We start from the raw sequence: 21,309 nt of genomic DNA, 5'->3' as shown, positions 1-21,309 counted from the left end.
GAGTTTTCTACTTAAAAACCCATGAAACTTCCACAAGTCGTAGATTGGACACCTGTGGTGTTCTTCCTGTGTTAGGCCCGAGCTGTTAAACAACCACCCCTATAACTTTTTTGCGAATAATCTAATATTATTTTCAGTGACTAGGATTATTGACTAACTCTTTAAAAAAATCAAGATTTATTTGCAATCAACTATGCGTAGGGATTTGTGCCTCAAATGTTTGTGCCAAGGTTTTGAGTCTATTATCTTGTCTTGGTTTCTAGGCACGTCGTTTTTGTCATCAGACTTTTAATCTAAAGCTTTTGCCTTGATTTTTGTGCCTTGACAAGGTTGATCAATTTGGCATCGGAGATTGTGATGGCATCTTTGACCAACATAATGTTGGAAGTCAATTAGAAGTTCAATGGTTGCAACTACAACACCTAGAAGAAGCGAATGATGACAATTTTTTAATATCGGTGCCTTGACCAGATTTCTCTGTAATGAGCCCAAGCTGGTTCACACTACAACAATGCTATGTAATATATGTTTCCATAGTTTTAATTTGCAACTTCGTTGACTAACTCAAATTTTAATAATAATTAAACCAATATTTCACAACCGACACTACCAATTCCTGAAAGATGATTGCATTTGCAATAGAAAAATTACTAATTATATGTTGCAAGTGAAATTCACCATTACATATGAGATGAAACCGAATTACTTAATGCAACATCAAACTAAATCTCTTCTCAATCCCACTAACCCTTTTGGAATCTGCCATAAGAATTCACAATCCCACTAACCCTTTTGGAACATCAAACTGAATCTCTTCTCAATCCCACTAACCCTTTTGGAATGCTCGAAATGAAATTCTGAAATAAGAATTCACACCATAGTTACGAGACTCTACAAGTCCAAGCCAAAGTCCACATTTCCGACGCAAATGGCCTCTGGACTCGAACTCGACAAAGTCACCATGGACTCGCCGAGTCCAAGGACTCTCCTGACTTGCAGAGTCCCAAGCTCTGGACTCTCTTTGGCAGCATGACTCATAAAGTGCAAAAAATAATAAAATAAAGGATTAAGTAAATTGTTTGTGCTTTGTATAACATCTATTTTACCTAAAAAAGTCATTCCATCCTTTGCTAATGCTTGTGATAGAGAGAAAAGAGTTAGAGAAGAGTATTGGGGTTTTGAGAGAGAAATTAGCAAATTAATGGGCTCTCCCATTTCAATTGTTGATTGTTTGTGCAACTTTGTAGCTTGCACTTAAGTATTGAGAGGAGTTGAAGGAAGCATTGGAGGAGGCATCTACAAACTTACTTGCATTTCCATTATTTGTGCTAAATTGAATGATCTTGTCTTTGTAGTTTGTTCACTACAACCTTCACCTTCTCCATAGACAGATCCAAGGCACCGATATATCACTAATTGTATTAGAGATGGTTGATCCACATGCAGAGTGGAACACAAAGATTGTTGGTCCTATCTTCAGTGGTGAAGACGTTAAGTGGGTTGATTAGATGGATTGGGAGGTAGAGGCAGTAGCGATGGCAGTCGAGAAGGCTATAGCACAAGGAGACCAAGTGCAGGACCTTGAGGCTAGGAGTGATGTATCTAAGTCTGATGATGAAGATTATATGGGTGTGGATGAGGACACTATGTTTAACAATAACATATCGTAGACATTTGACAGTGACACTATGTTTAACTTTATATTATGTTATTCAGTTTTTTTCCTTAAAAAATTCGCTTTTATACTTATGTGATCTATGCAAAATTGTGTATGAGGGTTAAGTAGCTTCTATTTATCTCAATTATTGTGTATTTGATGTAAATTGACTAAATAGTGCATAAAAAAATTAAATCCTTAAAAATCTTTGAATTTCATGGGTTTTTTGATTTTCTAAGTCCTTCCTGAGTCTTGGTTGAGTCCGAGTCCGAGTCCGAGCACAATTTTGACTTTCCTAGTCAGAAGCAAGTCTGAGTCCCATAAAACTAATTCATATTATCCATTGAGCTGTACAATTATTTAATGCTGCAATAGATGGAGTTTACAACTATTGATTTGATGGAACCTGATTGTGTTGTAGACGTAGGTGTTGCTCTATGCCTCACTCTAATGTGAAATATCATTTGCAGCTCGAACAGGAAAGTAGGCGCTGCTAACTTTCAGCAACAAACGAAACCCCTAACATGGGTTGCTACAGGCACATCCAAGGCAGAATTAGCAAACGCCCAATGGTGAGTTGTAATAGTGCAAACAACTCCCAAAGGTGGCGTCAATAACCAGACCTGTAAAGAGGTGTCAAGCGGCCAATTTGCAGGTCAAACACAAAGGAAAATGCCGCCTAATCTAATTAATCCACACTGCCACAATCTGACCTCAAGGCTAGGGAAGAAATGGTACCCCAATTTCAGAATGGTAAGTGCCCAGGTCACAGGAAATTCTCCAAAATAATGAGCAGGATAGACACAAATCGTTTAGCCCCAAATTGCAAGGATAAACCCATGCTAAAAACCCAAATGCTTGATGCCAAAAATTGTAAGATAACCTCCAAAATGCAGATACAAATTACCATAAACTTCCAGCACAAAATGTCTTCCGAGCAACAAAAGTAAGAGTAATGAGAAGACACCAAACAATTCTCTAAAAATGCAAATACTAAATTTCCAGAGTTTCCACTCACAATTCTCAGCTACAGTTAATACAGTATGAGAAGAAACTGAATTTCTCCAGTAGTCAATTCGCTCCTCAACCACAGTAGATACAGAAAGAGGAAGCAACAAGATCAAACCCTTATACTTCAGCAAGGGGATTGAAATCACCAAACTCAGAAACCCTTACAATGACAATAAAAAGCAAATAGACAATTGGGTGCCTTTCTCTCACAAATGGGATCATATTTGTAACACCAATTGGCTCTTAGCTTCTTCTTCACACTTTTCACTTAAGAAGCTTCACCTTCACACTTCCACTTTATAACATTAAATAACTTAAGGTGCCTTTATAATAATGTAACCTCATTAAATAATTAATAACTATGAACCCATCAATTAAATAGCTCCTTCCAATGCAGATGATGACCAACTACCAGCACCAACAACTGCCCTGATAATATGCCAACTGCCCAAAATAGACTTACTAAACATAGTAAGTCCACAACTGAGACCCTCAAATTTCACTACCAGCTCATGAGGGCTGTGATGATGAGTCAACCTAGCCAGCTGCAGAGACTTACTAAAATTGGGGGCATTACATGCTCTAGGCAACTATACTAGTCCTAAAACCGTGGGTGCAGATCAAGACAAATTTGATGAGCAGTTTCAGGAAGCTATGATGCTTATTAAATTATCTATCACTGACGATCAACTACCTCATGTACCCTTAGGCAAGACATCTGGCAAAATATGGGATCATTTGAAGGCCCTACATTGAAACATCCAACAAAAGTCGTGTGTTCTTTTTGAAGAACATACTTTTCTCAATCATGATGGATGAAAGGATGTCTCTGCAGGAGCATCTCACAAAAATCCAGGATATCCGTGATCAAAAAAAAAAAATCCCAAGTAACACCACTTTTGTTTGTTCAAACAAATATTCATCATCTTCCTCAACAGAAATTACATAATTGTCTAAATTAAATTTCCTGAAAATAAATACTGTCATAGATATAAGTTTCTCCCTTTTATCCTACCTTCTTATTTTTATCTCTCAAAAATTAGCATATCTTGAAGGCAACAAATTCAGAAATTTACATTAATATAATGCAGAATGCCCTATCATTCCTATAGCTGTTCTTCAATCTTCATAGTTTAGATTACTTTCAACAAAGGCATTTTTACAGTCTAAAAATATATCCAGTAAAGTGCTGGCATCAGATTCAAAACAAACTGAGCTTCCCTTATATAGCTCCACTAACAATACCAAAACAGCTACATAAAGATAAATGAATCAAAAGTCTATTTACAACAAACCTGATCACCGTCATATCGCTCCCGAATGGCCTTTATTTTAGGTTGAAGATTCTGCATTGCCAGAGTTGACTCCACCTGTGGTTGAATTTGGAATGACACTTGTTACTTTTGAGCGCATAAAAACAAATCCTCTTTATCACTTGTAAAATATGCATATTAGAAATATGTTACAGAATAACTTGAAAATGATAGAAGCAAACAGAACATAAGTTTATACAACACTTTCAAGTTCTTATCACCTTTGAAAAACATTTAGACATGAAATAGCAACCAATGATGGTCATCTTTTAAAGTCCACCTTAGTTTTCTCTTTTGTTCTGTGTTCATCACCCAATAATGAATATACTTCATAATTTCTTACAAACAAATATTTCAATGTTACTCTGTATTTCACACAAGAAAGCAGACCTGCAATTCAAAATCATATGACCCCCCATGTCATTACTATTAAAAGGAAATCCTCAAGCAATCATAATTATAGAAAATATTTGAGATAATAAGGAATAAGCTATAGATTGAAATGAAACTTGGGAATAATTCAGGAGAAATTATTATTAAAATAACATCCCTAGCATAGACAAACAGAATTGAGAAGAGGGATGCTGGTGACTCAGAGACTAAGCATCATATACAGTGTAAAATAAAGAATGAAACCCACAAAAATATAACGGTTTTCAGGTCCCATATTATTAAGATTTGAGATAAATGAAACAATCCTCTGCATGGATAGTGCTGGATGAACAGAACATAACCAAGGCAAAACATGGTTCCATATCTAACCACTTCAGTAGAAAAAAATGTGTGATTTAGTCAATATTGAACAGATCATAACCAGAAAGCAGAGGCTCATCTAAACAAAGAAATGAAAAATAAACTAAAGTTCCGTTTTTTGGCCCAAGAATTATTTATAGAGATGATCCATTTGCACTTGTTTTGGACCGCTCAAGCCCATTCTTGCAAGCTAGAGGACTGAATTGAAGAATCACTTAAGCATGATCTATATATGTATAATACAGCATTATATTTTACAAGTTACAAGATTTTGTGAGAGTTGTATTGACAAAAACTGTCATATCCCACATTTATGGTTCACTGTAAGTATAATGATGTCCCAATACCTAAAGCTAGAAGCTAGCAAGCCTATAACTGGCTAACAAAATGGTAAGTTATAAAAGGAAGCAAAATTGACAAATTGAGCAGATAATGACCACACCATACTAAATACTGCTCCGAAATCAATACTTCATGTAAAACTGAATTCTTTTCTGCATTCCAAGTAGTTGAAGAATCCTGCTTAATTTATCACAGTTAAAAAGTAGATAAATCTAGAGCAAGTCAATATTACTAGGAAATATCAGTAGCCTCGCTATGCTTAAAGCTGGAAGTTTTCACATAGATAAAATATTAATTATTTAAGCTTATTAAACCAAGGACACTGCTCAAATTATTAAATTACTTCCTCAGAATTATAAACATATGACATAAAACACACCAACATTAAAAGATTAAAATATGAGCACTTTTTTCAATTAAAGAATTTGTTAGGGCCCTGATTAACGAGTGATTAAAATTTACATTAGGATTTTGTTGAACTACATTTTGGCCTTTCGATTCATCTTGTTATTGTATTAATAAGCTCAAATTTAGAAACATGTGTGATGTGTATTTTCGTCAAAGGTCAATAATTTTCAGCAAATAAACTAATTATATTTTTAATCCATTGACACAAAAAGATTCTCCAAGTACAACTATCATAAACCAAAGCCCCTTCTAATGACATTTGTGCTAGCATCTTAATTTATTTTACAAATAACACAAAATAAAACAGCATTGTGGTAGAGTCATTCTTCAAATTATAAGCAAAAGCTCCCTGTAATTTAACTGAACCTAGAACTAATCCTAGACAAAAGCTATAAACAAGATTTACAAGTATGCACAATAAAAAAGATTTCACTGGGGGGCTTTGCATGAATGTAAATTACTAGATGATTCTTCTGTTTCCAGTTTAGATCATGCGTAAAATTTTTCCATCAATGTTTCGATCACACTCTGCAATCAACCTCATAATATAGCTCTATCTCCAAGACAGCATCTCTTTCAATATTCAAGTACTCTTTATCTATAGCTTCAATAGGTGACTTTTCTATGTTCTTGTCCTCATAGAGCTGAAGTGAACTAGTAGCTTTGTTTTCTTTGATGTTTAGAATCCAACCTCCCATGCATGTTAATTTTTATTCTAGAAATCCCTTTTCCATTTGTCTTTGGTACTAACATTTTATTTCCAGTCTCTCGCTCACATTTGGATTTTATCAATGTATTACAGTACTTTCTTTTGTGGGTCCACCATAAATTTAGAGACTTCTATCAGCTCAGAAATTGCCTTGCCAAAAGTATTCATCTTTCCAATGTTTGTTATGCAACTCAACTACTCCACAGGATGGCACGCTCTTAAGCTCTGATATCAGTGTAATGTCCCACACTATTCTATCCAAAAATCTTAGAGTTGCTCTTTTGGCAATTTGTCAAACATTAGACATATAAATCCACAGTATTGTGGTTTGCGACTGATATACTGTTGTTTGGGTGATTGTAGAACGTTTTGGAAATACAAATGTACAATATATATAATAACCATATGCTACTTGTTTGCCTACAGTATTAATACAACACAACCTCCAATAACTCTATTTGAAACTGAGATGAGTTATAATTACAATAAGATGTAGATCTCAGATGATGTTATAAAAGGTTTGGGCAAAAAGAAAACAAATGACTAGGAGATAATTGCATATTAGTTTGCTCGAGGCTCATTGAAGAAGAATAAGATCAAGGGTTTGTGTTTTATTAATTTATTTGTCTGGTTGTACATTGCTGAGGGATGTAAGCTTTCTGGAGCTGATCAGCAAGGGTTTTGGTGTCTTTAGCAATTTGGGGGTGCCTGGAGTGGGAAACTATATTGTCCTAATCTTCATCATTGCTAGAGTTTTCTGGAGTTTGACATCCATTTTGGAAGTGATAGTTTGCAGATTTCATAAACACTCAAGCTATTTCAATGCTGCATTTTATGGGTGTGCATAAAATTAAATATGTCGTGTTATTTGATGATCTGGGTTGCCCTTACTTTTGGTAAAAGTGTATTTTCAGATCAGAAATAAAATCTGGAACTTTCAGCCTCATATTTATGAATTTTGTCATTTCCCCAAGTCTTTAAATTGCTACGAGTTACTCTATTAACTGCACTTTGTTTATCATCTCTAGAGCCATTACAAAACAGAAAACAAACGTAAAAAACAACGGACAAACAGGATAGCATATTACTATGGTGTCGGAACTCAAAATTTTCTACCAGCCAATTGGGTAACTTCAAAAAGTGATTTTCAGATCTAAAATAGCATCAAAAGACAGACTAGAGTTGGCCAAAGTGCTTTACGAGACATGTACCAAACTTGGATTGGAATCCAAACAAGGAAAAAAGTTCTCATCACTTTGATCCAATTAAAGAAATGTTTGACCATTATAGAGCAATCAGCTCCTGCTTTGTTGCAAATTTCTCTTGCTCCTCTAGGCTCTAGTGACTACTTTGAGTCCACACAGGTGGTTGAGGCATTCAGATGGTGAAATAAGGCTATTGGTTACTACTTGTTTGATGAAGATCACAAGAATCTTGACACCTCGATAACCTATGAAGACAACACAATAAAGGGGATACTTTAGCTAATTGTTGATAGTTTCCATGATCTTGGAGACATCACGAGTAATCATTTCTCTAGAAGGGTTGCCATACTAAAAGCATTTGTAGGAATCAGATTGAGTACTCTTATGCTAGACTTGGGAATACATGATTTAATAAATAGCATGTTTCAACATTTCTTGGTCACAATCAGAAAAGAACACAATGAAGATGTTTTTGCATCCATGAAGACTATTATGTTGAGCAATTAGGATCAGATTAAAATACCTTCTTCTTCTTTTTTTGTATGCTTGATATGATGAATACAAACTCACTGAATCTTCTTGATGATATGACTGATTTCATTTCTTTTGCAGAGTTGTACTGGTAGATTTGGCTGCCAACCTGTAAGTATATCTTTGTACTTGCTTATAATATGAAATGAAAATATATAATTGAGAGATAGTAATACTGTTTGTATGTCTGTATGTTTCAAGTGCTTAGTAAATCTGATTATAAATATATACCAAGGAGGCATGTCTCATGTAGAGACATGTCTCTACACGGCCCAAGTCCACACAGGGACATGTCTCTATATGAGACATGCCTCAAAATTACAAAGCAACCAATTCATAATAAATTATCATTAACATGTGTCATTTCGATACAGCCATAATTTATGTTGATGGGCAATTTCTTTGCAAGGAATATCACCCGATCTTAGAATGCTATGAAGACATCAAAATCGATAATGGCATTTAATCGATTTAAATGATAATTGTTGCACATAGTTAATAAGCGTTGATTCAATCAGATCGATAATCAATTTGCAGTTATGATCAATGATTAATAATTATTAGTTAGTATTGACCTAATACAATATATTTATACACACACACACACATATGTATATATGTATATACATATATGAATATATGTATATCAGTGTTTCAAGACTCTGCGAGTCCAAGGCAAAAGTGGCCTTTCCGAGGCAAATGGCCTCTAGACTCTGACTCGGCCGAGTCTTGGTAGAGTCCACATGGACTCGTTGAGTCTCGAGCCCAAGACTCCCCCGAATTTTTATTTTTTTTAAATTTAAAAAGATAGAGATTTTTGGAAGGTGTTTTTTTTTTCAATGTATATTAATTCTGAAAATGATGTTGTGGTAGGTCAGGAATTTATTTAGGATTGAATCTTAAATCTTAAATCTTAAATCTTCAACTTTATATTATGTTATTCAGTTTTTTTCCTTCAAAAATCCGCTGATATACTTATGTAATCTATGCAAAATTGTGTATGAGTGTTAAGTAGCTTCTATTTATCTCAATTATTGTGTATTTGATGTTAACTGACTTAAATGATGCATGAAAAAATTGTTAAATCCTTAAAAATCTTTGAATTTCATGAATTTTTTGATTTTCCGAGTCCTGGCCGAGTCCAGTCCCTGAGTCCAAGTCCGAGTCGAATTTTGACTTTTTGAATCAAAGGCGAGTCTGAGTCCTGTAACTATGATGTATATACATACATATACATATATGTATACATATATATATATATATATATACACACACACACACATATATGTATATACATATATGTATGCATGTATGTATACATGTGTGTGCATATATGTATATACATATATGTGTGTACATACATATATACATATGTATTGACACACATATAACAATATGTGTGTACATACATACGTGTGTATATATGTATATACATGTATACATATGTATGTACACACATATGTACATATATGTGTGTACATACATACATGTGTTTACATATATATATAAATGTACATATACATATATGTGTGTACATACATACACATACACATATATATATGTATGTAGATACATATATACATATGTATGTACACATACATATATATGTACATATATGTATGTATGTATATATGCATGTACACATACATATATATGTACATATATGTATGTATATATGTGTGTACATACACATATATGTATATATGTAGATGTGTGTACACACACACACACACATATATATATATATATACATATGTGTGTGTACATACATACATATATATATGTATGTATCTATATACATATATACATATGTGTGTGTGCATATACATATACATATATGTATATCTACATATATGTGTGTGTGTGTGTAGATATATATATATGTGAATAATCTAATAATTATTAATCAATGATAATGATGTTTAACTGGTAAACATACCAATTTATCTCTTGATCAAACTAATTTGACCAAAGCTAAAACATTAACACTCCCTTTTAGCTAGGAAGGATAGTTTGTATAATCAACACATTGTACTCTCAAATTGTGAGAGAGGAATATCATCTCAATAGGATATTCTTAAAATGGTATGTTTACGGATAGTAACATATATTCATCATTTAGATGTTACCTTACGGTATCATCAAAGTATGGTACATCCATGAATATCAACCATAACATATAGACTATACTCATATCTTCCTTGGTATGTGCACTGGCATCAAGTCTCATGATGCCTATCAAAGAAGATATCTGTACATGGTGTCTCCACTGATACTACGTCTCATAGTATCCACCACACCATTTCTCCGTAATATAACTTATAGTAATTGAACACTACTTAGTTATTTACATAAAAGATATGCACTATCATGATCTCCATAGACATCAACCATATGCCATACAACATCCATCATGATAGCAAGTTAAACTATTGTTAAAATCATCAACTTACAATAATAACTATAATCAAACATCAATGAAAGATCGTCACCTTTCATGATCCTCATAGCAATATCACAATTTGACTTGCTGTGGAAATTATCTCCTACTTACCTTTCATGATTTTTCTACAGAATCATGTAGTAACTCACATGACAAGAAAAGAGTATAAACATAGATATCTTTTACCATTAACACTTTAATGAGACTCAACCTCATAAAATATAATTACATTTTTATCAGACCAAGTTTACGTTTGAAGTGATCCACTTTTAATTTTGAGAGGGGTTTGGTTAGAATGTCAGCAATTTGCTCATACATGCTACTGTATCTCAGTTGTATGACATTTCTTTCCACCATGTCCTTCATATAATGATAGGGGATCTCAATGTGCTTCGATTTGTTATGAAATACTAGATTTACTAAAAGTTTTATACAACTTTGATTATCACAGTGTAGAATAATGGGCTCCTTGGTTTGTCCAAACAAGCCTACCAATAATTTCCTCAACCGTACTACTTCCCGAGCTCTCATTGATGTTGCAAAGTACTCGATTTCTGTAGAGCTCTGTGTAATTGAAGATTGCTTTCTATTGAACCAGGATATCATGGAAAATCCTAAGCTAAAACAACACCCTAAGGTACTTTCTTGATCAATAACACTACTAGCCCAATCTGAGTCGAAATATCTATGTCTGTATATCTACATTATCATATTTTAATCCCAATTCAATATTTCCACGTAGATACCTCATGATATGTTTTGCTGCTAGAAGGTGTATTTTCCTAGTTTCATACATGAGTTGACTGAGAGCATTCGTTGCATGACAAATGTCTCACCTAGTATTCACCAAATACATCAAGGATCCAATTATCTGTCGATAGAGAGTAGGACCGGCTTGTTATGACACAAAGGCTACATCTTTTAGTTTATGTATATTTGTTTTCATAAATGTAGACATAGGTTTGATGTCCATTCCAAACCTTTTTAGAATATCAATGGTGTATTTACCTTGATTTAGAATGATACAATTGTCTTTTTGTCGTACTTCTAGTCCCAGCAAGCAATGCAGGACACCCAAGTCCTTCATATCAAATTCAAAAGCAAGATCTTGTTTCCTTTTCATGATGAGATGATCTTCACCAGTGATTAGTAAATAATCAACATAAAGAACGAATATTAGCATGTCACCATTGGTTACTTTGAAGTAGAGGTTAGGATCTGCTTCATTTTTGGAGATTCCCAACTTGGTGAGGTAACTGTCTATCATTTCATACCGTCCTCTAGGGGCATGTTTTAGGCCATAAAGAGCCTTCTTCAATTTGCAAACATGAGAAGTACTATCTTGAATAATAAATACTCTAGGTTGCTCTAGGTATACTTCCTCTTCTATGATACCATTCAAAAATGCAGTCTTTACATCCATCTAGTGTATTTTTCATCCTTTTGAGGCAGCAATAGTGATTTTAGTGCTCACTGAAGTGTATCGAGGCAAATGTTTCTTCGTAATCAGTTCTTTCCTTTTGGGAGAATCCTTTGGCAACAAATCTAGCTTTGTGATTTTCAATAGTTCCATCCATTGCATGTTTGATTTTAGATAGCCATCTGGATGAGACAACTGATTTCCTTTAGGCTTAGGCACAATGTCCTAGACATCATTCTTTAGAATGAATTGATACTCTTCAATCATGGCATCCTCTCAGACTTGATGTTTTAGTGCTTCTTCAACATTTGAAGGCTCGTATTGATGAGTCCATTCATATGGGCAACATAATTTGAGTAACCTCTTGGTTTCTTGCTTTCCCTAAATGTGCCCTTTAGTGCTGCATAATTTTCTACTTCAGCTATTTTCCTTGCCCAGAGTGGTATCTTTCTATTAGCAGCAGATTTTTAAGGTTCAAAAGTAGGATTCGAAGGTTTATTATTTTCTAAAAGTATATCCCTCTGAATCTCAGTGCCAGGGTCCTCTTCCATGTCTTGATGAGACTCATCATCTGCCTCGTTAATGCTTTTAGGTATTTTGAAAGCAATGTTTTCTTCAAAAGTTACATATCTACTAAGCTCAATTATTTTCTAACCGGGAACATATATTTTGTAGGCTTTGGATAATTCACTAGATCCAACAAATATCCCTTTCTTTCCTAATGGCTCTAGTTTGGATCTTTTCTCCTTAGGAATGTGAAAATAGACTAGACAACCAAATATTCTTAAGTGACTAAAGTCAAGCTTGTTTCCAGTAAAAGTTTCTTCAAGAGTTACATTATGAAGAATAGAAAGCAGACATCTGTTTTGTATGTAAACAACAATATTAGAGGCTTCTATCCAAAATGAGATATGAAGGTTTTGATCATGCATCACAACTTTAGCAACTTCTACTATGTTCATGTCCTTCCTTTTCTGCTACCCCATTTTGCTCAGGGTTATATGAAACATTGTACTCCCTCTTAGTCCCAGTAGTATTAAAAAAATCTTTAAAGCTTTCAAATATATACTCTCCCCCATTATCTGACCTTAGAGTTTTGATTCTTCCCCCAATCACATTTTCAACTAAGGTCCCCTTTCTAGCAACATGACTTCTACTGGGGAATTTGCCTATCATTGACTCTCGTAGGCAAATGAGTTTGGAAAGAGAGTCATTCAGTTGACAGATGATTACATTCTTGCTCTCAGGAAGCTATTATCCAGTAAGTGGGGCCTACTTGTTTAATGCCGAATTGAGATTGTACTTTAACTTTATAAAGTTATTTATTTAATTTTATAAAGTTAATTAATAATTAAATACATTATAATAAGTTGTTCTAGAAGTTTCCAGCGACTTCTCAAGAAGAGAATAAAAAGGGGACAAGAGGCACCCATTAGAACAAGCGGTTTTGTGGATTCTACTTCTTCTTCAGTTAGAGCAATTTGTAGTCATTTGGTCTGCAAATTCTCGAATTATCTTTGGGAACGAAAACTCCCATCGATAAGCAATTTTGAGGGTGTGAGATATCACCCGAATTATTGCAAGTTGGAAGCGATATTACAGTCACTTCACCAGGGCCGAAATTTATGGCCAAAGGCCAATTCTGATGGTACATTAAAGTCTAAAAAACAAAATCAGGGTTAAAGGTAACAGCTAGGTTGCAGGCGGAAAGCCACGGATTACAGGAGACAATCTTTGAAGCCAAATTGTAGCAGCAGAAGGACCTAAGTCCACCAGGGCATCTACAAGCAGCGATTTACCTAATAATTTAAATACAACATCAATACGGGTCTGGCTGAGAGTATTGAGAAGTAAGGATCTCGCGCAGCCTAGTCTTGAATGACAGAGACGAAATCGTAGGTGGAAGGGTCACAAACGATTTCAGGATTGTTGCCAAGCGAGAGCAGTCATAATCAATTCGAGCTCCATTCTGGAGGCGGCTATTAATACTTTCTTTCGGCGGTGATAACACTCAAGTCGAATAGAGTGTAGAGACGCTTCCAGTTGGGCATTATTCACACCGGCGGCATTCAGTAACTTCACAGCTCGGCTAACTGCCCCAGCAGTTGGAAATTCGTCAACAATTAAACACATTGCCACGGCAGAAGTAACAATAACCTCCCATCAGTTGGAACGGCCGATAAGAGGACCACAAAAAATATATCGCAGGAAGTAAGCGGATTAACCCAGATTCGTGGGTTCCAATTGACGACACGGCAAAAGTCAGGGCAATTGACATTTCAATTAAATTAAAAGAACCGTGTGCAACTGGGAACGAATTTCCAGAGCAGAAATTGCATCAGCAGTATTACAAACCGGCAAAGGAATTCAGGTTCTTAACATTGTTTCTCTAATTGAAAACTAAGTCATTCAGACATTATTATACAATAAGAGTTCTCTTTCTGAATATTGTTGGCGCTATCGTTGTCCATTGCATTTGTTCCATCTACCTTTGGTGAGATACATTCTTATTCTTTGCATGTTCAAATTTATAGTGCTTTATCTCTCCATAGTGCATTTCAGATTACAAGACAAGGTTTTTAATAAATTGACTCAATTTCTAGCAATCGTTAGAGTAAGGTTCATCTCATAAGGCCTTAAATTCTCTAAATTTTGATAGTACTTCATTTGATTCTTTAAGTTTAGGAAATAAATCTAGGTTTTTCTGGAGTAGTCATCAACAAAAATAATATAGTACAAAAATCTTCCTAAGGAGGGTACTATCGTTGGTCTACATAAATCAATGTAAATAAGTTGAAGTACATTTTTGGATTTGTGTTCACTATAATGAAATGTCCCTTTAGAGTTTTTACCTAAGGCACAACCCTTACAAATTCCATCATGTTCTAGGTTTAATTTGGGTAATCCTGTAACAAGTTTTTCTATGGAAGGTAGGGCACGGAAGTGAAGCTATCCTAACCTTCTATGCCATATTTCATTTGTAGGGAAACATTGTGAGTTAAGGCCTGGTTTTGAACATAGCAAAGTTTGTACAAACATCCATCACAAACCCCTATTGTATATGTGTTCTTGGTGTTTGAGTTCTTAGGCCAAGTAAGAAATTTCCCATCCAAGGTTATTTGATACCCTTTGTCTTCAAGGGCTGAGATGAAAACTAGATTTCTTTTGATGCCTAGTACAAATAGCATTCCAGTAACTATAGAGAAACTCCAGATTTTAGTTGAAATGTACAGGTCTCGATTTCCTTTCACAAGGTAGATGGAGTTATCTCCAGGTGACCTCTTCATTTGAATTCTCTTCAAGACTATCCAATTGTTCTTTGAATCCAGCTATATGATTGGATGCTCCACTGTAAACAACCCAAGTATTTCTGCAAGTCATTAATTAGCTTGATACGGCTGAAAAGAATACCATTCTTTCTGTATCCTTAACTTCTACTAGTGAGGCTTGATTCTTGAGTCTTTCTAGGCATTTTACGATAAGATGTCCATATTTGTCACATCTATAGCATTGTACCTTAGACATGTCCTTCCTTCTTTTGAATGAATGTTTATTGTTGTCCCTTCCCCTTTTCATTTGAAGCTTCCTTTCTTCCCTTTCTTGTGGGAGTCTATATTATACTTGGATCTGTCCACCAAAATTATTTATTCCTATTTCTTTGGTGATTAGTCTAGATTCTTCTTGAATACATACAGTTTTTAATCAATCGAATTTTGAATGTTTGGATCGGGCACTTATACCTTGTATGAAGGATTCCCAAGATGTAGGAAGCTTGTTGAGAGCTAGCACTCTTTATTCCTTGTTGTCAATTATATGGCCAATAGTAGATAGCTGGTCCCTTAACTTGGTTATTCTTATCAAATATGATGTAATAGATTCATCCTTGTTCATTTTTACATGGTGCGTGTTTCAATGCAAGAGCTCTACTGGTATTCTTTATGTCACACATGTTTTCTAAGAATGTAATCAAGGCATGTGCAAAGTCCAACTTTGATATAACAAGAGCTATATGAAACTTTACTGCATCTACTAGGATCTTCATGGCTTTTTTGTTATTATTCTTTTATTGAATTTTGTCATTCTCGTTATCTCGTATAAGTAAAGTATTTTCCACGAATGAGTCTAATTTTTGTTCTCTAAGTGCCATTATTATTCTTATTCTAATTTTCCATGAGACAAAATTTGTGGCACCCTTGAATCTATCTTCGAATCTAATTCCACTCGCCATGATTGCTAATTTCCTTTTAATGGTGTTTTGGATTTTCTATCTAGTTATATTTGATTCGGTATTATCTTCAACAAGGTTTTGATACCATATTAAGGAATTAGGATCAGATTGTAATACCATTTTATTTTATTTTGTATGCTTGATATGATGACTACAATCTCACTAAATCTCCTTCATGATATGACTGATTGAATTTCTCTTGCACATTTGTACAGGTAGATTTGGCTGCCAACTTGTAAGTATATCTTTATACTTGTTTTGAATATGAAATGCAAATATATATAATTCAGAGATTGCTGCAACTTGTAGTAATACTGTTTGTATGTCTGTATGTTTCAAGTGCTTGGCAGATCTGACTATAAATATGCCAAGAAGCCATGTCCCATGTAGAGACATGACTCTACATCGCCCAAGTCCACATAGGGACATGTCTCTATATGAGACATGCCCCGAAATTACATAGCAGCCGATTTATAAGAAATTATCATTAACAAGTGTCGTTTCAACAAAGCGATAATTGATGTTGATGGGCAATTTCTTCGCAAGGAACATAATCCGACCTTAGAATGTTATGAGGACATATCAAAATTGACAATGGCATTCAATTGATTTAGATGATAATTGATGCACATAGTTAATAAGCATCGATTCAATTAGATCGATAATCAATTTATAGTTATGACCAATGATTAACATTGATTAATAATTATTAGATAATATTGACCTAATACTATGTGTGTGTGTGTATGAATATTCTAATAATTACTAGTCAATGATAAACTGGTAAACATAACAATTTTTCTCTTAATCAAACTAATCTGACCGGAGCTACAACATTAACATATTATACTTATGCCACTTAATGAGAATTATGTTATTTTCCAACCACTTATACATAAGTTATTAGACATTTCAAGGCACGAACAAGATATTTCAAAATCTACTTATAAGTTGGTTAACAAGGTGCTCAAACAATGTGAGGGAAAGTTGTGAACCTTTTTCGATATTAAGGAGGTTAACGCAGCAAAAATTGGAAGGAATGTTGTTGACACAAAAGTTTGCACCCTTGCTTGAGGTATGACCCTCAAGCAACCTTATGTAACATGGAAACAACCCCCAAGTGTGGGACTTGCGCTCTGAGGTTGAATCTCTGGAGAAGGCCGGCTTCCTTCCAATCAGGATGCACCTAACTACAGCTTTTGAGGAAAAGGCAAAAGGAGATGCTGAAATTCAAATGTTGAAAGGGAAAGGTGATGCAACAGATTGAAATTTGGTTACTACATCTACCAAAAAATGCACTACACATCAATGGAACACCAAACTACACTACTCTAAACTCCAATCTATCTCCAAAGGACTTGTATGCAGGTTGGAAACTAAGAAAATGTTGAAAGGAAGAAGAAGTTCACAACACAATATTTACTAGCATAATAAACAAGACAACCAAACTAGGCACATAGAGAAGAACATCTAACACAAAAATCAGCTCATGAAGTGACAAAAAATGGGCCAATAAATGCTCCTGCAGTCAATAAAATCATGTCTATACCCTCTGCAAGTGGCAACATAGGAAGGAAAACTACTTACGTCATGTGAAAACATCCAAAAGAGTCATTCAGCCATAAATATTCAGCTCTCAAGTCACATCATTGTCAGTAGGAAAAAATAACACAGGCACGAAAATGCACAACAGTTTCAGCCTGCACACCATCGCAGCGCATATCCCCTTGCTACACAAAAGACCCACAATGTCATGCAAAGCACGAAAACACACAAGGCAAGATCACAACAAAAGTCTCCTTCCTCTCACAAGCCTTCAGATCATGCGAAAAGAACGAAAATACACTACAATGCAAGATACTAGCATGAAAACATCCTGCAATGCACAACATGCGATGTTGCACAGCGCAAGATCGCAACATCGAATGAGCAAAAAAGTGTTCCTTCAATAAGCCAATCATTTGATGAAGTTCCTTCAAAAACCGATAATGCACAACAGTTTCGGCCTGCGCGACATCACAACAAATAGTTCCTTCTCTTCAAACTTAACTGCAATCCTGCGCAGGTGCAAAAATGCACCAGAATTTTGACCTACGATTGTCGAATAAGTAAAAAAGGACTCAATCGACAAGCAAATCATTCAACCAACTCCTTCGCAACTGAAAATGCACAATATTTTCATGCACCCGAGAATGCCCGAAAATGCATGACAATTTCTTGGCCGAAAACTACAAAATTTATACCATAAAGATGTCTCTAATAAATTAACTGTAATGGAATAAATGGTGACAGAAATGTCAACATTTCTAGCGACTCAAGAGGGATGCTTGCCTGCTAAGCATATTATTAGTGGCCTTGAAGCAATCCATTGGGCATAGAGTCATAAGCATCAAAGACATGATGCACATCTCTGTCACACATAAAACACTGCAACTCTGTAACTGGCAAAACATCAAAATTTCCTTTTCTCTAGGAAAGAAAATAGTTGTGCTCGTGCACTTCTTGGAAAGTAGGAAACATCTAATCTACTATGTACAAGTATTTACAAAATAGAAATTAAACAAAGCCATTAACTGGCTTGTTAAAGAAGTTGCCCTTCCTCACAAGTTGATTTTTCCTTTCATGCATGTGGGCAACTGAAAATAACAAGAAGCATGATGAGCATACTGTTGCACTTTGCAAAATCTTCCCAATACTAAGAACAAGAAGCTCGAGCATTGGGACGTCTTGACTTTGAGCAAGACAAACTTGCTCCTTTGTTAAATATATATAGATCGTTGTTGGTGGAGACTGAACTAAATTGTATTGGTAGAATACTATAATGATCAGAGCAACATTCAAATCCCTTTTTGAATTCTGATATATGTTTAACTGATTTTTTATAAATCAATTACGTTAGAGTAATTAGATATTTTCTAATTAACTCTAGTTTGCTTAAGCTAAATTTTAGATATCTAATAATTAATATCTTTTATTAATTATTATGATACAACCTAGATTAAATACCTTTCTTGTATTTAATAAATATCTTGTAATTATTAAATACCTAGATTAATTACTTTTCCTGTATTTAATAATTATAAGATAATTATTAAATACCTAGATTAAATTCTCTTCCTGTATTTAATAATTATCTTGTAATTATTAAATACCCAGATTAAATACTCTTCCTGTATTTAATAATTATCTTGTAATTATTAAATACCCTAAAGAGTTTTACGCTACCTTTTTGGGTATCAATCTCCTTTATAAGGACGATCTCTCTTTGTATTTTCATCATCTTGGAATACATTTTTACTCTCAATATTACTGAGACTTACAAGGTTATTTTTCCTCCTTGGTTTCTTTTTTTCAACAAGTTATTTGCATGCAAGTGATCTTGGCAAACCGTGAAGTTTTTTTATCAACTTCTACATGGTATCAGAGCCTCCCTGTTGCTGCTTGGTCTGGAGATCTTAAAGTCGTGATTTGAAGACGGAGAACCTAGCTTTTCATAGCTTTTCCTCTTCAATCTGGAGGTTTTATTTTCTTACGTGGTCATTTGAGCTCCTATTTTTGGCATTGAAGTAGAGGCTTCAGATTCCTCTCTCTCTACATTCGAAATCCAAGTTCTTTTCTCAGTTTCTATACTTTCAAAGTTGTTTCTTTGGTATTTGAGGGATATATTTATACGTTGTGGGGGGAAGCATTTTCGTTTTTGTAATTTACTTTAGAATAGACCCTTCTGCTTCCGTCTTCTTCTCTCAATGTCAGACCCTTCTGCGGTTTAGCTCGCGCCACACAACTATCACACCAAGAAAGCACAAATGACTAGGCTTTTTATGTCACGAGGCTTATGGTCATGTCTGGATGAGAACCAACCTGTCCTACAACGCCCTTTTGAGGTTCTTCAACACAGAAACAAAATGGATGAAGCCATGGGCTTGATGGCACTAAATATTTCAAATAGTCTCCTATTTCACCTAGATGATTTGACCACTCCATGGGCTATTTGGACCAAGATTCACAACTTGTTTGGCACAGTGAATGAGTTCCGAGCACTTCAACTTGATGCAAAGTTGACTTCTTTGACACCTACCAGCTTTCCTACCATTGAGGACTTCTTGATGAAGTTCAAATCTTTGCGTTCAATTTTGCAGGGATGTGAAAAAAACAAAATAGATGAGTGTATTTTTTTGATACTCTCAAAGTTGCGAGGACAGTATCAGATCTTTTCTTCCACTTTCTACTCCACTATGGATGCCTTGGGTAACAAACATCAACTGCCTTCTTTTCAGATATTCTATGATAGGTTAACTCATGAGCAATCCAAGCTCACTCAGATGGATTCACTTACACGTTCACAGTCACAAGCATTGCTTGCCAAGGATACACAGGAGCAGAAGCCGAAGCAGATATCAGATTCCTCTTCTCAGCACTCTATTGGTCCATCATCTTCTTCTAAGAAGGCGAAAAAGAAGACTGAGATTCCTACCCGTTCCTATTGTCAAAAGGGACCCCATGATGAGTCACATTATTTTCAGAAGAAATTTGATGGCTATGAGAAACAAATTGCAAATTTGCAAGCTCTTCTTCAGAAAAGCATTGTTTCCTCTCCATCCTCTTCTACCTCACAGGGGTCTTCCTTTTAGTCTTCTTGCATATCTTTGACATCTACACAAGATTTTGTACAAGGTCATGCATTACAGGCATCCATTGCATCCCCTTCCCAGGACCCTTGAATACTGGATTCACTTGCTTCCCACCATATGACATCTTCTCACGATGTCTTCTCCATTGTTGAGGCTTCTCCCATTCCTCACATTTTCATGGGGAACAACACTGCCCGACCAGTCTGCGAGAAAGGTTCAATTAGCATTCAGGATGGTATATTCAATGATGTATTGTATGTTCCCTCTCCGTCTGCAAACCTTCTCTCAATTTCTCAAATTACACGCAGTGGATCAGGGAAGACAATTGAGTTCACCGCAAATTCAATCTTCATTTGGGATAGTGCAACAGGAGGCCTTATTGCTACAAGGACAGTTGATCATACCACCCTACACCTTCTCCCACTTTGGTCCACCATCTCTATTATCAGAGCACAACTTTTCTCTTTTGTGAGAGCATCATGTGGTGCAAACAGGACACTTGAACCTTTGTATTGTTCCTGAGATCACTATTTTGACTCCAACACCACATCCAGTTGAGGTCTTTTCTCTTCAACAGGATTCTTCTTCAGCTCTGCCTGACCCTCCAACTCCATTCATCGAGCCTCCAAGTGCACTTGTTGAGGATTCTACAGAGGAC

General features: G+C 35.2%; 1 protein-coding gene across 4 annotated transcripts in view; it reads right to left on the bottom strand.

The window, feature by feature from the left end:
- The window catches only part of LOC149543575 (inner membrane protein PPF-1, chloroplastic-like), a 223,081-nt gene that overhangs the window by 149,477 nt on the left and 52,295 nt on the right, over positions 1–21,309 (bottom strand). For all 4 annotated transcript variants that reach the window (XM_089798350.1, XM_089798351.1, XM_089798352.1 and 1 more), the window contains one exon: positions 3,964–4,038. In XM_089798350.1, coding sequence (XP_089654476.1) covers positions 3,964–4,038 — 75 coding nt within the window. The remainder of the gene's footprint in view (positions 1–3,963; positions 4,039–21,309) is intronic.

Source organism: Cupressus sempervirens, chromosome 8, assembly GCF_028749045.1.
Source record: "Cupressus sempervirens isolate cs-2001-9-10 chromosome 8, ASM2874904v1, whole genome shotgun sequence".
In the NCBI taxonomy this organism is placed as follows: domain Eukaryota; kingdom Viridiplantae; phylum Streptophyta; class Pinopsida; order Cupressales; family Cupressaceae; genus Cupressus; species Cupressus sempervirens.
The sequence above is the reverse complement of the archived record's forward strand: the minus strand, read 5'-3'. Positions and strand labels throughout refer to the sequence as shown.